Consider the following 18,358-nt stretch of genomic DNA (forward strand, 5'->3'; position numbering starts at 1 on the left):
ACGTATCAAGGCTTTGTATTAATTATGTTTTGCATGCTCTGCTGTAGAATTTTTTTCATGAAAGGCTAAAACACTTGATCACAATGCAGAAGACTTTAAGAGAAATTATGACCTTTCTTTTGAAATGAGCAATATCAAACTTCATCATATTTAATAGGAAATTAGTCTAATTCTATGAGCTGCTGAACACTCAGCAGATTTCAGAAGCATATATGGTCACCGACTAAAAAAGCTGTGAATGGGAATCAGATGCAGCAAAATATTTCAGCATTTTTTAACTCTCCTTTTATTTGTTTTCCTGTTACCTTCAGTATTACTGAGTAAAGTGATGCCTGTGCATAGATATTTGCAAAAAGCAGTCTTTCAATTTAGAAAAAGGTGACAAATGAGAAAGAAGAAAGGAGGGAACAAGCTAGTGATGAGATGGAACTAAAGCACCTATAAGAGTTGTATATAAACAGAGATATTGTAACACCAGGCACATATTTTTCAAAAAAAGATCTGCACGCCTCTGTAATGGGGATAGCTGAAAATAGCATCAGCACATGATATATTCATTGCAAATTATCTTCTCAAAAAAATGTTCTTTTCTTCACGGAAAACCAAAGCAATCAGCTTGTAACTTGAGCATGTAGTGTATCAACATGAACATTAGAAAATTCAGTAGCAAATACGAAGTGCTGGGAAGAATGAATGAAATTTTTCTCCAGAATAAAAAACGATTAGTTTTAAAGCTTAGTATTTAACAGCAACTAACTCCTCAGGACTTCATAGGCTTGCAGGAATCGAAAACCTCAAAAAATGTGTTCGGGATTTCACTTAAATACTATTACTGCGGAATTCACAACCTGTGCCATTAAAAGTTACTTCTTCAAATGAAAAGCAAACAAGAACTTACTGACATTTCTCCCCTGGAAATACAGTAAAGATAATAATACTAATATATAAATATTAGTAAATATAATTATCTATAGCAGTATAGAATATACAAGGTATTAATAATAAATTAAATTTGCATCCCTTTCAGGGATTCAGCAGGAATTTAATGAGGCGTAACTCAAATCACTCATGAAAATGTGTAGATGTTTAATTTCACAGGTCTCATCTTTGAAGCGTTATCCATTCATCAGTGGCTGCTCCTTCTTTGTGAATGGTTGCAAGGGAAAGGTTTAGTTCAATTTGGTAATATCTGTGTTTTAGCAAGTGTATTGAAAGAAGCATCACATTTCTGAAAATATTAAAATAAATCCTAGTATGTCTACTTTCAGGGAACAAAGAGAAATTAGTACTAATCAGAAACTTGAGGTTCACTCATAGCTATCCAATATTTCTATCTAATAGTTTTTCTGTCTCAAAAATAATATTAGTAAAAAACTGCTATACCCAGACATGGAGACTATATATTCACACAAACACATCCATAAAAATAAAAAAAGCCCCAACATTTTTCCTCGTTTGGTTGTTGGACTCCTAATGACAAAAATGAGTTGTTTTTTTTCTGGGATAATAGAAAGTACTTATCCCATTTGTAAGTATTTTTCACCTGAAACCTCCTGAACTAACTCTTTCAGTTCCAAGGAACTTGAAAATTTGTAACTGAAGACTCAGTGTTTAGTACTTTGTGCCTTGCCAAAGCAGATTACAATTTTTAGCTATCAAACTTGTCTTTGCATTGCTAAATATGTATGAACTAGACTGCTAAACAAGTTCTGTATATTCTGCTCTTACAAAGGGGACACGATTTTCTGCAGATCACAAAACCAAAAATAAAGAGAGATTACAGTATACTACTGTCACAATTACCATTATAGCAACTTGAAAATAAGGGATATGTTGTTAATCTCAGAGATAATTGTTGGGAACTAAAAAAAAACAAAACCAAAAAAACTGCAACCGAACAAAAAAAGGGCAAAACAACCATCCCCAAAAAACCCTACGAAAAACCCCCCAAACAGTTCTTTGTAATTCTTCATAGACATTTTCCTTGACCATGTTATTAGATAGTTGCAAAGGTTTTCCTTCTTAATTTCTTTCTCTTTGAGGAATGACTGTCTTTTCTGAAAATCTATGTATACATATGTGAACACAATATTAGTAAATATTCATTACTCACCACTTCCTATTTATTATTCCCTATTCTCATTCACTATTTGTATACCCCTACTTAAAAACCTCTAGCTCCTTTTCCTGGAAGCTGAATAATACTTTGTCATTTGGAAGCCTAGCAGAATTGTAGAGAGCAAAAAAGTCATAGAAAATACTTCAGAAGACCTTGCTCAGGCTATTTAGCAGTTCTTATGAATTTTGGGTATATTCTCTGCCACTCAAATCAGTACATTTTTTAGATAATGCATTCACTGTGAAAAATTCAGCCAATTTCAGTTAAGATTAGTACTGTCATTTGGATTTCTCTGTCTTCTACAAATTGCCCATCACATTAATGTTCATACAATATCCCATTTTCATCCTGTACATCATCCTATAGTGTATTTGTTTTCTTCTGGAATAATATTATAACTAACTCAGCTTGGAAATTATTCCTTATATATTGTTACAGGCAGTAATATGTAATTTCAGAGAAAGCACAAGATACTTGCTTCTTCCCAGTTGCTCCTTTATCATATTCCTTTCTGGTCTCAATTTTGCACTGTATAATTAAACTTCAAGTTGAAAATACTCAATCTACTACCTACGATGTTTTCACGGACCACTTACTGTGAATTATGGATCGTGAATGGATCATTAAATCTCATTTACATATTTAGAACATATTTAGAATATATGTGGTGAGAAGTATAAATCTGGATGAATTTATAACTTGGAAGCGTCTTGAGAAGTCATCATATTTAGGTCATTGTCAATAACAAGATTATTTCCAAATGCATTTAACACATTAGTATCATCAAGCTTAAACTCTATTTTATAGAAAAAATGCTAAAACATTATTTTATAATTTTAATTATAATTTTATATTTGTACTATCCAATCAAGTACATATGATGGCTTTCACATACGGCTAAATCTTTCTAAGATTTAGAAGCTTAAGTGTGGGAATTTCCCAAATTCCCTTACAACCCAAAAATTAGATCATTTATAAAGAACTGTGTAAGGTAAATATTTAATAATATTAATATTTAATCATCATGGCTAGGCTCCACACACTAAGATTTGGGAAGGCCTCTACCCACATTTGCTACAAGTGCCCTGGTGGCTAAAAAGGCCAATGTGAGACAGACAAGTCCAGTTGCAAAAGGCACAGCGGAAAGACTCCTTAGGTGGTATCGACAAGACACGGTTCTTTTTAATAATACAATAAATGCTGAGGGAATGGGAAGAAAGAGGGAAAGAGGAAGAGGAAAGAGCAAGGAGAAGAAAAAGGGTAAAGGAACCAGAAGGGTGAAGGGAATTTATTTATGTTTCAAAGAATATCATACAAAATGGGAACTAAGCATTCTCATTAGTTTTTGGCACCTATTTAGAGTATAAATGCAGACAATGGTAGTATATTAATGGGATAATACCAGACACAGAATTTGCCTTTTCCCAGTATTTTCCAAACTACATTTAGTTTTCAACTAAAACTGAGAATCTTTGTGGAAGGTCATTTGTGGGCTTTTTTCCTGTTTTCAGACAAGTGAAAAAATAGCATGTATTTATATTGACAAATATCTGTTAAATCATAGAATAATATGTAAAGTAACATTGTCTTCCAGGTCAAAAAGACTAAAAGCAATATAAACTGTTAAATGGTTAGAAACATGAAGAAAAAAGTCAAAACTAGAATAATGAACAGCCCAAAGTTATCAAAATATTATACTCTTGATCAAAAATAGTAACAAGACTTACGTTATGCTTTCCATTTTTCAGTGCATTTTTTATTGCAACTGTGCCTAAAGCAGTAGCCTTTGTTACACCCTTAAAGAAGTGGAAACTTTGGGGACAACTTAGTGAACAGGTACAAATTCTGAAAGTGTCCCACAAGTTTAGAGTATAACATCAGGGCCATGAAAATGATTAGAGGGATGGAACTTTTTCTCTATTAGTAAAGGCTGAGAGAGTTGGAATTTTTCAGCCTGGAGAAGAGAAGGCTCCAGGGTGACTTTTCAGTACCTGAAGGGAGCCTACATGAAAGATGGAAACGGACTTTTTACAAGGGCATGTAGTGACAGGACAAGGGCTAATGGTTTCAAACTGAAAGAGAGTAGGTTTAGATTAGATATTAGGAAGAAAATCTTCCCTGTGAGGATGGTGAGAAACTGGCACAGGTTGCCCAGAGAAATAGATGCCCCATCCCCAGAAGTGTTCAAGGCCAAGTTAGATGGGGCTTTGAGCAACCTGGTCTAGTGGAAGGTGTCCTCTCCTGTCTCGGGGGGTTGGAACTAAATGACCTTTAAGGTCCCTTCCAACCCAAACCACTCTATGATTCTGAGTCTATGATTTTCCAAATTACTTAAACTTAAGATAACCCACATTTAACTGCTTTTTAAAAACAATAATATTCAGGAAAATATTTACTGATTAATCAATAATTTAAGAGCGAGCTCTAATCACTTCTCTCCTCATTATATTTTCCTTGCTTCTCCCTAGCCTTATACAGCTAAATATAGTCTCCGAATAACTCTATCCAATCAAATTGAAAGAGAAATCAGCTACCTTTTTTTAATCTATACATCAGAGTAGATGCCAGTTTATCTTTGTTCCCATATCCAACTCACTTACTTTTTGTCATCAGAGTTGAATTCGCCATTGAACTGTCACTTTTAGATTTCCATCTACAATAGAAAGAGCTTTACTTGAGAAGTCTTTCACATTTTCAGATATTCTCTATGTAGAGTCACATGGCATTTATTCCGTGGACTCAACCAAAATTATCATAAATTATGACCCAGTGAGGAGTGAAAGAGTCATGAAAAATTAGTATAAGAAGCCTGGGCCTTAAGCAGTGGAAAAGAAATAAATTATGAAGGACTTTGGAAAAGGTCTTTATGGCCTCTGTGTTTTGCCTGGACTAGAGAGGAAACAATGTTTATCATGTTCTCTACACAGTCCTCTCCCTTGTAGCAGCAGAGGATACATCTCCATAGACAAGATCTTCTGAAAATGTGGGGGTGTAGGACATCTAGATCAGGTCTGCTTGCATGAACAAGGAATATTTGAGCTCTCCTGCAAAAAGCAACATGAAGTGGCTTGGTAACCTAGTTCCATCTTCTTGCTTGAAGATAGTATTTGTGTGGCTTTTGAACAAGGTGGGCGTTTTTACCTGCTGTGTTAAAAAGCAGGTTTACCTGCGTGCTGTTTCTGCCACTGGCAAAAACCTTAATCTCCACCCAGTAATGTCAAGCGGGTTCCTTCTAATGATTGTGATGCATCATAAATTCACAATAATAAATTAGTGCCCATTAAAATATAGGTTGCTCAGATTCTACCTAAATATCATGCATTCCTGAAGCCACCTTTCATCTGAAGAGTTACACTGACATTCTTCAGCAAGAACATATTAAAATAATCCAGTGAAACATATCTGCTTCTGCAAGGATCTAAAATCTGTGCCTGTGAGGAGAATATTACTTAGGTTTACTGAGGAAGGTATTCTTTTCTTCCTACAGGAAGATCTATGTTTCTTTAGTAAGTGTTAATACATCTTACTGGAAAGCAATTGGTTAGAACTTTGACTGATCTAGGCAATATGTATATCTGAATACCTCGTCAAGTAAATTTTATGTAACAGCAAGTGAAATAGTCTGGAAGAAATTCCATTATACAAATTTGTTCTTGTCTTAATTCCATTTGCCACATCAGCTCTGTTTTCTGAGCATAGGGTCAAGTGCTTTGCACTCAGGCTACTGTTTACATTTGAGTAAGTAAATATAAAGTGCTTCTAAATCACAATGGCAAATGTTACCTTGCACACTTTTTGCACAGGTATAAACTATGGGTGCTGTATGAAAGACAAGAGAACTACTCCCACATGTATTATGTGACACGCAATTTGATTTTTAAGGAACAATACAGAAAATTAGAACTAGCATTGCATGAACCAATTTTGTAGGTTTTATTCCCAAGCTGAAATAAAAATTTCAAGTCTCAGAATTTTCAGTTAAATTAAAACTCTTCAAAAAAGTCACTCTGGAATATCTCAAACATCTTCTGCCATACAAATAAACAAATTAGAAATATAACTATGTGGCATTACCATGAACTAATTCTTCCTTTTAGCTTTTCAAAATATTTACAAACATTTTGTTTAAGGCTATTAAGTACAATATTGCATTTCGTAACCAAACCATCTTGGAAAAATTGCAGCTCTACAGTTTCTTATTATAGTATTTTGCTGGACTGTGTTGTTCATTATTGTAAATGCAGTCACCTAACACACGTTGAACCTTATTCTGAGATGAATTGCCACATCACATTCTGGGAGATGTAGTCCTTCTGCAAGTCTAGTCCACAGAAGACAGTGGTTTCTGGTTTGGTTTTGTTGTGTCTTTTTTTAGATTTGCTATACCTTTCTATAACAATAAAAACGTGTTAAGCCAATGTGATTATTCATGTAAGGGGCCACCAGCCTCCTACAACCATCTCTAATATTGATTACATTCTCTTCTCATGTGAGAATCATACAATTTCAAGTCACACCTGAAAGTGTTTCATTACAGAGTCTGTTGCTTCAATGAAAAATCAGAACAATCCTTACAGTCACAGTGCCTGATTCTCCACTCCTAAGTGCACTTTGGGGCACTGAGACTCTATTGAATCCAACAAATTAAAACTGAAGTTAGGGGACTCATATTTAAGGTCAAATTGTACTGTGTCCTTAGATTTTTATTTTCTGTTCATGAAGTAGAGATAAGCTCACTAACAAAGAAGTCAAAAGTTTAATCAGATGATTACTTCACTAGTTTTGCTTAACTATTGTAAATCTTCAAAGCTAAATGAATCATTTATGGATCATGTCTTTTTAAGGTGAATATAAATAAAAATGAGATTTTAATGAGTGCCTCTGGGAGCACTTAAGTCATTGAAGGTACACTGTCAAGAGATCTTGATGTTACAAACACCTAAGGATAAACATATTTGCATAAATATATAAACATTTATATGTTGACTGATAAGAGCATAACATCATCAGTGAAAATGTTCATTCTCTCCTGTTTTAAAACCTTAAGTTCCTTAATTAAATGTTTCATGGTAACAGTTATGGAGTCTTCGTTTCTTACGGATTGAATAGTTCCTGAAAAGACAGTCCGGAAGTAAAAGCACTTGCACTTTGTTTATTTACTTGCTGTTCTGGAAATTACAACTATTCTGATGAGGCAAGTAACAGCAGATTCAGCAACTTAATTAAACACACTTAAAGCTTAGAAATGCCACAATAAGGGGGGAATAATTCTGCCATTTGAGTATATGACAATAATTCAAACAATTTAGAACAGAACTGCTCTAGAAGCTTTTCTGAACGAAATTTTTCTTCCAAGGACCTAAGATTACTCCTCCTTCTAAGGAAGGCCAAATAGGACAGCTACTGCCTCCTCTTGTGCCAGTCCTATCCAGAAAGCCGCTGCAGAAGTCCTGTAAATCTGGAAGCAACATGTGTAGGACAGAAAAGCTCATTCTTTCAAAAGAACTAAAAATTTCAGTCAAGTAAGTTCTGTTCCAGGAAAAGCAAAGGATTCCTCCATAGGAGAACAGTGAGTATGGTTCGTAACATGACAAAATTGGTGCTGCAAGCTGGTACTGATAGAGAAGTATTTGGGGACCTTGTTATAAAAGAGACGGAATTATATTCAACTTTCAAATCATTGACAGAATATAAGAAAATACAACAGATCCATAGATTTCTATCAGCTTATAATCAGCTACAAAAGAATGTAAACCTGGCCAACTATTAGATAAACCAGTTATTCTCCCAGTTGTGTTTTTTTCTTAGCTGGTGATGGAAGAAAAGGAATTGTGGGTATGAGGAAAGTCATTGCAAGACAAGAGAAGATTTACTAGCTAAAAAGTAATATTAAAATAACCAGGTATTTTTAATAGTATTAAAAGTAGCACAACTGAGTCAGTGTCACTGAAACATGGGAGAATTATAACCCATGCAACATACGAGAAGTTTAGAGACATAACAAGCTGAAAATCACTAACCATGTCTCTAACACAAACATTCTTATATTTTAAGGTCTCTGGGTAGCAAAATATAATGTATTAGTATAGGGCAACAATCATCTAAGGTGTCATCATCTCAGATGTGTGCAAAATGGACATCAGAACTTTTCCTCTGGATTCCTTTAGCACTCAAAAGACAGAGAAGTCTTTAAAACATGATTCATTGATCTGTTTTGGACATTTAACTTAGGAAGGGATGAATTAGAAATTCCCATTTTTACTGACTGACAACAGAAGATGTCTAGACAACTGGATCAGATGTAGGTGCTTACGCTGAGGAAGATTAAACACATAAATCCTCTTCATATAATCTCCAGCTACTATTGCTAAAAAGCTGTAGTAATACCACTACTTCCTTCAAAGTTTTCTAGAAGTTAAAGCACCTAATGGCAACTGTTTCAAAGCATTACACATAGAAAAGCAAACAGGGCACACGTTCTTGTCATCAGTGGGAAAGTGTTACAAGAAGTGTTTGAACTGTATGAGGAAATCGATGTCTTATTTCACAATACAATCTCCTGTTTTAATCACATTCTTTCATTTGGATGTCTAGTCATAGTAGATATTCACCCAAACAAAAATCAGGTAGAACTGCAGTAAAAATACTTAACTGTTTCTTGACAATGAAAAAAACGCATACCAAAATTTGTGGAAAAGAAAGTTAAGTTTTTCTTTTGCTTGTATGCACCAATAAAACATATATTAGCTAGTAAAGCCGCATTTGTTTGTGCTCTTTGACATGCAGAATCTTAATAGAATTACACTCTTACATGAAAAGGTTCTAACTCTTCAAAAACTCTTCATATGATATATACATTGCAATATGCATCATTTGATCTCTGCAAAAATCTTCAAAATCAGTTAGTCAGTTAAAAGAATGTTTAACATAATCATAAAAGACATTCTAAAACCACCTAATTCTTTGATTTCTGTTGTTTCTCTGCCATCAGCATAAACCTGTCACTAAGTCCCTGGCCCACTTACCTCTGTTAATGACTACAGAACTACATATCTTTATGAATCACAGTAAGTCTCAGCTGTTGCCATTTGATACTGGCTTAGAATACCTTCTAAACATATCAGTACAACTTTGTTTCCCTTGAATATACCCTTCAAAATAAACAAGGGAATAGTTCTTAGACATTCAAAAACAATGGACCACTGAAATTCTATAATAAGTTCTTTGTAAAGTGCTGGGTTTATTATTTCATTTGATGTGCTGGGTGACTACAATGGTATACACAGACTTTTCCTTCCCCGCAGTTCTTCTCTGGTATCTGCTTAAATATCTCATGATTCCCAGTTGCACTAGACCATTGTTTCACTACCTTTGAATTGCCCGACACACATTATGAACACAACCATTGTATGATCCAGTGGAAAACTATATGGGAACTCATCCAACATTAGTAGTACACACAAAATAAGCATTCTTTCGTCTAAGTTTTACAAGCCCAATGAACATATCAAAGGCGTAATTGTCCCTTGATACCTTAAACAAACCGAAAGTTTTAGTCCCTTAGATGCACATTATTTATTATTGTTAGACTTTGACCTATTACTTGAAACTCAGAGGGAGATAAAAAAGAATAATTTTTGCACATAAAAAAATCTGTCAAAATTGGTTATTTTACTTGCAGAAATCCCTGGCTATAAAACCAAATTAAGATCAAGACAAATACAAAGCCTTACAAAGGAAAAGAGTGATTAATTATTGTTTATTATGTAATCCACATTGCCTGCTGGTTGTATATGAGACCTGTTTTAGTAAAGAGCTCAAGTTAATTAAATATTTCTATAGAATCATAGAATTTTTAAGGTTGGAAAAGACCTCTAAGATCATCGAATACAACCACTAACTCAGCACCACTGTATTCACCACTAAACCATGTCCCCCAAGTCATTATATGCATCAAATCATTACTAATAACCTGTGGTTGGAATACCAAAAGAAGTTGGTAGAAGCACAGTGGGAACTCTATGTCATATAATGTCTTTCTGACAATTTCTCAAAATTACCATAAGCATACAATAAAAGACAAAAAAACCCTTATTTCTCTCAGTGTAAACATGTCTTTAACTTTGAGACTGGTTTCCTGAGTGTGTCTCAGTAGATCCCAGTAAAATCTGTGTTTCATGAAAACTTGACAAAATTGGATCCCCAAAAGGCACTGGATATTTAGCAATTAGGTCTTATCTGTTCAGCCAAATGTAACAAGTCGTAGACTGAAAAACCAGCTTGTTCCTGTACACAGGTCAACAAATCTGTTTGAAAAAAAATGTTTAAAACCATCTACAACAGATCTGCTTTTTTTTTCATTTTTCTTACCCTGATCATTTTAGAGAGTGTTTTCTAAACATCCAGGAAGGCGTCTGTTTAAAACAGCCATTGCTACTGCAGAACACTGCCCTACAAGGTCCAGTTTTACTGAAACTCAAAGCCTTCCAAGCAAGGTAAGACCTGTCTGTATTACCCTTCAGAGGCTTTAGCATTCAGGTCTTATTTTTTAAAAACTGAACTAATATAAATTTATAATATTTTTGTTAGTCTTGGTACCTCTTTTTTGTACTCATCTCCATTTGCTAGTAAGTTTCAAAATGCTCTATTCTTGTGAAACCTCATTATGACTCCTTTTCCTGTATCCGTGAGTCTGAAATTAACTTGACATCAATGTTTTACATATATTTTAGGTTAAATGTTAAGTATTCCCTTATACCCATGAGGTATTCAGAAATTTCGTAAGTTCTGCTTTCAAGGACACTCTAAAGGAGGTTATTAAAATTCAACACTTTTCATATTCTGATGGGGAAAAACACTTGTCTGACAACAAAGGAGATAAGTTGATTCAAGAAAGCTTCTCAATCTCCTTATCCATGGCCACTGAATTCCTCTTGCCAATATTTGTAAAACCAAAATTAGAAAACATTACCAGGGAGGAAGAAAAGTGTAGGAAACCAGGTCCTATCCAAAAGTAAAAATCCATAACCATCTGTTGTTTGTGTTACATGGATTTCACAACTGTCATCTCCACTGTGCACACCATTTCATCTTCGCAGCAATATCACCAAAACACCCACTGAGATAAAATCACAAATATTTTGAACATACCATATGATATGTTATTTTCTAAATTAACATTTGACAAAGTCAAAATGAGGACTATAGGTTGCTTTCATGCTGTCACATGAAAAAATCCTTTAAGGGTTTGCTACTGCTTGGAAATACTTAACTTCAAACTTGAGTAACTTAAGCAATACAGAAGAAAGAAAAAGATAATAAATGCTTCAATTTTTAATTATAAATGTGTTTTGAAAAATTGTAATGCCTACTACATACACCTAGCATCTTTCTTCAAAAGGGGTCTAAAGATGCTTTTTAAATTATTTACTTAGAAATATCATCCAGAATTTAAATGAACCTTTTTTGTTTTCCGAACTTTAGACCAGCAAAACTGTCCCACATTTCACAGCTGAGTATGGCTTGAAGAATCTATCAGCTCTCAAGCTGATGTTCATAACCCAATGTCATATCCAAAAAGTTCTTTTTGGGGAAAAAACCACAACCAAACAAAAGAAACAAAACCCCGAACTTGGGAGTTGTCCTTGGAAATTGTCCTTGAAAAAATGACAGAAAAAGAGTTAAAGCCCAGTGAGTAAATAAACTGCTTTTTCCCTGAGGAAATCTAAAACTCAAGGTCAGTTCTGTCTGAAATCACCGGACTTGTCACATGGCTTTCATAGCTGCCACTATGGCTCCCATCAAACCCACACTGAAAACAATGAAAACATTTTTACTGGAAACAGATAGAGCTCTGATAAGAGGCTCCCTAATCACCTTTGGCTGTTAATGCTGCACAAAGTGAGAGGTAAAGTTTTGAAAAAGAGAAGAATAAACTAAGAAAATTCGAGGTCAAATGTATTTATCTTTTTCTTTAGTTCCTTAATGTTTGCATGTGTTAGAGCAGAAATATGGCTCTGTAAGTATATGGATATATATATATATATAGTTTATATATATGTGAATACATACATGGACATGCATTTTATAAACGTATGTGTTTGCACACATACAGAAACACAGGCTGTCCTCTCAGTATAACTCAACTAATTCCATTTTATCCCAGCTTCTGTCCTCCAGTAACAAAAGTCTGGTGGTCTCAATCTCAGTCCCTTGGGTGTAGGAATCCATCACAAAACCATCACCCTTAATTTAATGCAATCGACAGTCTCTGCTCTAGAGAGGCAGAAGAAGGAGTTACCATGGAGACTGAACTACTGCTCTTCTCCAGAGGATGCTTTTATCAAGCACGGGCTGAACAGTAGAAGATGTGCAACCTTGAGGCTTGTAACCTTGATCACATCACAGTATCTTGCTTTTTGGGATGGCTTTTTAGTAAACTCTAACAAAAATCCAGGAGATGGGTTGGAGGGGTGGGGGAAGGAGGAAGAGAGAGCTTAAAAAAACAAACAAACCAACCCCTCAAAACACAACAAAAACCAGGATGTAAGTGCATATTGTGCCAGATTGAGAGGGAAAAGGAATTTCATATTAATTTGATTTATCAGAATTGTCACCTCTGCCTAGTGCTTTCCTAACAGGGTGAATGCTGTGCTTGACCTATTTGCTGGAATTAACCAGGACTGCAGGAGACCATATGGATTGCCAGATGGTCTGCTATAATTTAATGCCATTTATTCTAAGCATGAAGTAAGTGATAAACATAATTAACATTCTTTTAGCTCCTTACTGGATGCCTTCTATTGGTTTCTTTTTTTTTGTTCTCAGGCATTGAAAGGTAAGTTAATATTTTGTTGCTGAAACACGGATGCCAGCTAATTACTGCAAGAGGCTGCAGCCTTTAAAGTAAAAAGTGCTGCACAGACTTTAACTTATTCACTGACCCCAATGGGGTGATTAATAGGTTGAATGCTAAGCTCTAATGAGGATGGCAGATCTTAGATGTTTTCAGGTTACCTTAATTAGTAGTATGATGAACAGTATCCATTGCAGATGTACATATCACACTTCATAGTAAACAACGCACCTTGTACTCATGGCCTGAACAAGTATTTCACATTGCAGCACATCAAATATGAAGGAAGAATCAAACCACTTTCAGACAATAAAAACAATGAAGTGACTTCCTTCAGAAATGTTTTTCCTGATAGCTATTTCATACTCTGCCAGTGATTGTCTAAATGGCCTATTTTTTAGGAAGTAGTCCTAGAGAAGGTATGGCTTCAAAGAGTGTTTATATCAGGCAGGGTCGTCATTCTCAGCACTTTAAAATCACGAGTCCGTAACTAGATATCCAAACAACTTTGCCTACTGTTCCTGTGCTGATAATCTTCATAGTGACTGGGGTAGGTGTTATCAGAATGAATAGCAAATAATTTTGTAATTTTTAATGTCAATGTAGAGATGAAATTAGTATGCTGGTACTCAGAACAGTAAAAGAAGTATTAAAAAAAAGGCAGGAGTACTGAATCCTTTGTATTTTATATAAAAAGTTGTGCACATTGAAACTCACAGATAAAAATGACCACAGCTAAATGTCCTGAGATTTGCATCTGTACTGTTAATAAAACCTGGGTGCACTTTGACCTGACAGAAACAGCATAAATTAAATGCTATTCAAAGAACATAACAAAACAGCACCTGCGCTGTAAAGCAAACCTGCTTCACATGATTAAAAGAGCCCAGGTCAGCAAGTCACAGCATAGCAAAAGCAGAAAAAAACTCCAGCCTTCTAACACTTGTTTTTCCTGTGTTCCAGATGGGTTCAGCACTTGTTCAGGGGCCTCCACAGTTACAAGTTACAGTCTACAGTGCATGTGCTGATGCACCCTTAAGAAACAGATACATTAGAGGGGACCTGAATGTGATGGGACATACCTGGTCTTTTACTTCAGTCTTGTTTGTAGTGAGTTACTTCTTCACCTGGTGAATCACTTGCCTATTGTTGCAAATCCTATAAAATCTTTTATATTTCTCTACTAGTATATGAATAACTTATGATTCTCTACTAGTATATGAATAAAAATATATCAAAATATCTGAACAAGAAGCTTTTGTTGATATTGATTCCTCTTGTCAAGATGTGTCTCTGTGACTGCCAGCATTTGAGAAAAGATCCATTTTTCCATCCCATAAACTGAAAAATACTTACCTGAGGTGCTTAAGCTAATGCTATGCTGGTTTCAGCTTCACTATTATAGTCAGAGGGGAAAAAGAGGTACTTAGAGAGAGCAACTCAGGTAGCCTGAATTCCTCTCTGTAGGAACGTTCCTCCCTTCCCTGACTGCTAAATGAGTTGGGGCCATTCATGTGTCAAAACTTAGGTAGGCTGAAATCAGTGATAAAAAATTACCACGCTACGAGGCTTCATGCACCCTTCAGTAGATCATTTGTAGGACCTGATAATACTTTGCTGTTACACAGATATCAGTTCTGAAAAATACTGGAGAGATGCTCTTCAGTGATTAAAGAGTTTCAATCTCAATATGCTATTGGCACAATGTTTTCAGTTTCTATGTATACAGATTTATACATATGTACATACACATAAACACACATTTATAAATCTATGTATTTAATTGCTCCATTAGGGGACCCCTGGTGGCCTAGTGGTTAGCATGCAGGACTCTCACTGCTGCGACCACGGGTTCGAATCCCAAGTCCCCCGGGCAGATGGTAGCTCGTTAGCCCTGTGAGGCCATCCATCTATGAGAAGGACACTCTAAACAAACCTACGTCCTGAGGACCTCACTGCCATTGTCCAAGCTTGCTTGGCCCCGGCAGATGAACCTTAGGATTAAAGGGTGGGCTCAGTTCAGCGCAGGCTGTGTCTCACCTAAAAAATCCATTGCGCAGGCTGGAAAGGTAAAAGACCTTTCCCCAAAATCTTCGTTCGCGAAGACTGGCCATTATTATTATATATAATTGCTCCATCATTGCAAATAGTCTGAGATGTTTCAGGTGGTTACCTTATAACATCAAAAGGAAGGGAAATGCCAATCTATTGCCTGAATTAATCTCTTATTCACACTTCTGGACTGCCCGAATAAGTGTTTTGCCTAAGCAGCAGCTAGCTCTCACAATACTTAAAAAAGAAAAAAAAATTCTGAAAAAAATGAAGAAACCAAGCAGAATTTAACGAGTTAGTCTTTGGGGCTGATTGACACAAAACTTGTCAAAGCAGGTTTGACAATTCTTAAACATAGTTTTTTACTTTAAAATCCTTTTTCATCTGTCTTGTTCTTTATTTGCTTATTCACAAGAAAAAAGATATCAGCAAATTTATGTTCACTGTTCAGTCCCAAGAATAAGATTGTCTGCATCTTAGCTGTCATACAGATCGCTTGTTTGAAACATCACTCTTGGTCTAAGTGGAAAGTAGGATTTTAGGACAAATAAGGACACGATGTAAAATCCCTGACTACACAGGAATACCTGTGCCTGAATAATGAACCCTCATTGCCATAATAAATTTCTATGACTAAGCTCCATCATCAGATCTACTGAGAGATCTCACCAAGACAGTGAAAAGTGACGAAATGTACCCCCAGACCCAGATGAAGTTACTTGGGCATTGATTTGTTGGAAAAATGATTCTCTCAGAAATTGTGAATTTAGGAAAAAATTGCAAAATAGAGTTAGGTAGAGGATCAAAGAAAAGGCCCTAAGGGGAATAAATGCTTTAAGAGCATAGGAAAAAACCCCAAACAAACAATGGTATTCACAAATTTCACAAATCTCTTACCTCCTGCATACATGACAGCCAACATTATCGATGATATCCAAGCTATCTCACTATAAGATGTGTGGAAGATTTCTTGTATTTCCTTGAAGAACACCGTGATGGCTTTGGGGAATGCATAGGAAAATCCAATGGAAATAAAAGCCCCAAAGACCACAACCCACCCCCAGCCTCCATCAGGAGGCGGGTAATCTGGCGCTGCTGTTGCTGGTGGCATTTTTTGGTCTCTTTCTCTTCTCCAACTAGGCTGGAAAAGAAGAAAAGAAACAGGGGTTTAGTTTTCCCTCTTTTCCATATCAAACTACAGTATTCAATCATCATCTGCAGGGATTATAATGAGTCCTCAGAGCAAAGACCGATTTCCAGCTTTCATGGAATCACAGAATGTGAGTATCTGTTTTTACAAGCAAAACCTGTTTTACAAAAAGATTTTTGGCAAGAATATTTCCAACAGCCTATTCAACATGTGGCAACTGTTACAAATTACTGATCTCAGTCACTAAAGTTGTATTTGCAATTATTCACTTATTGGAAAATGATAAGTTTGTGTGGGTTAATTTACATAGCTCTACCATCTACAGTATGGATGGGAAACAATGGAAAAAGTTACATTAAATTATGACTAAATGCCATTGTGTTAGCAAGATTTATTGGTACCACAGCAAAATCATCAGCAACAACAGAAAGGAAAAAATTGCAAACAACTGAACAGCAGGTTCTAAGCAGAGATTTAAAATTCCCTGTGTATCCACAAGTAAATACAAAATATTAAAATTCCATTTCATACTCGTTTTTCAAGATTTTCATGTTCATATTAGTTATGTTGATATTATTTGCAGGAACAAAGTGGAGTTTGACAGAGCTAATTTTTGTTGTTTCCACATGTCAGAAGACATCAGGAAACCTTTCCCTAATAAGCCTCACAAGCTTTCCACAGCTATTCTCTAATTTAGAATTGACCATTAAGATGCCAACAGAGTGACATCTTATAGAGGTTCTGAGATGTGTAGCCAACGCATTCAGGCAGCTCAAGAAATCATAGGTAATCCACATAAAACTCATAAGGCCTGAAATAAATGTCATCCTAGTAATGTCATCTTCATATCTAAAACCTTAAGTTTTCTAAATTCTGCATCTCCTTTTTAGAAAACATGTAGCAGTGATAATCTATTTTTTAATTCTGAGATTTTTCCACTATCAAATCCCTTTATTATTAAACACAGTCCTGGAGTACACTGTGTTTTCTTCTGTGTAATCCAGCCTACACAGACAGTATGAACTGCAAATTCCTCCTTCCTCTCTGTTTCTTTCTCAGGCATTTAGACAATTTATTATTCTTGACTGGTCTCCTGCTGTACCAGTATCGAAAGCTGTGGATGATAACAGTGTTTAAGTTGCTGTTATGCTTATGATTACCAGTAAGTCTCTACGTGATTTCTTCTGTGCCACTTACAGCATATTCCAATTTCTCACAGTAAACTGCATTAGCAGTGGGAGTGATATGATTACCTTAACAAAAACTGAAAAACTAACTGCTTCAGCTTATATTAATCTCTTGGGACAGTGCCTGGAGTATTTCAGGTTAAATGACATGTAGTATATGCCACAAAACAAGCAAAGTGTTGCTTTTAAGATTACCTATCACTAGGTGATAGAAACATGGTGTACTTCTGATTCTCCACTTTACTTAAGCTGACTGTAGAAATCAGCTACAATCTGATGTAGCTGGCAGACCTTTGGGGGCAAGCTAAATCAAGGACTAAAACAGCTGGCTTTTATGAAAGATAAAAAAAGCCCAGGTAGTTTGACTTCTGTACCATATAATTGAGATTTGCTGCTGGCAGCAATAGGTATCTATTTCTCTGTACACAGAACATATAAATCTTTTTATGCGCCTGTCCAGAAAGAACCTCTGGTATGTTACTTTGTTTCTGCTTATCCAAGTTTCAGCTTAATATTAGTTCACCAACATACATCAGAGAGGAAAACCTGGGCCTGCCACCAGGAAAAGTTGGACAAGTAGAAACAATTCTGGTTGCTAAGACTTAACTTCAGCAAAGCAGTTAAACGCTAGTTTGTTTTTGCTAATCAGGACCCATAGAAGGAAGAGTATCTCAGAAAGCCCACTATAATTTAGAGCACACATAATAATGATCGATTGCATTCAAAAGCACAAACCTCAAACTGGCATGAAAAGCAGAACTGTTTTTAAATGACAGTAAACAACAAGACTTTGCTATCTATCCCAGAAAGCAGTTGTTCTGCTCATCTGAGAAAACTTTTGGTTATTTCATGAAAAAAAGTTCAACTATTGTTTTCTACACTCCAAAGGCTTGAGCCTATTTGTTTTCATATTTACTATTCAGATGTCAACACTTCTATTGCTATTAAAAATTTTTGTAATGGCACACAACATCAACACATTGCTCTTCACAAAA

At 35.5% G+C, this 18,358-nt stretch overlaps 1 protein-coding gene across 1 annotated transcript in view; it reads right to left on the reverse strand.

The window, feature by feature from the left end:
* Positions 1 to 18,358, reverse strand: part of SLC16A7 (solute carrier family 16 member 7) — a 68,083-nt gene that overhangs the window by 23,903 nt on the left and 25,822 nt on the right. The window contains exon 2 of the mRNA XM_027682181.1: positions 15,924 to 16,167. Within this exon, the coding sequence (XP_027537982.1) occupies positions 15,924 to 16,137 (214 nt within the window). The 5' untranslated portion in view covers positions 16,138 to 16,167. The remainder of the gene's footprint in view (positions 1 to 15,923; positions 16,168 to 18,358) is intronic.

The sequence above is a fragment of the Neopelma chrysocephalum genome, unplaced genomic scaffold (genome assembly GCF_003984885.1).
Source record: "Neopelma chrysocephalum unplaced genomic scaffold, ASM398488v2 Primary Assembly neopelma1_62, whole genome shotgun sequence".
Lineage (NCBI taxonomy): Eukaryota > Metazoa > Chordata > Aves > Passeriformes > Pipridae > Neopelma > Neopelma chrysocephalum.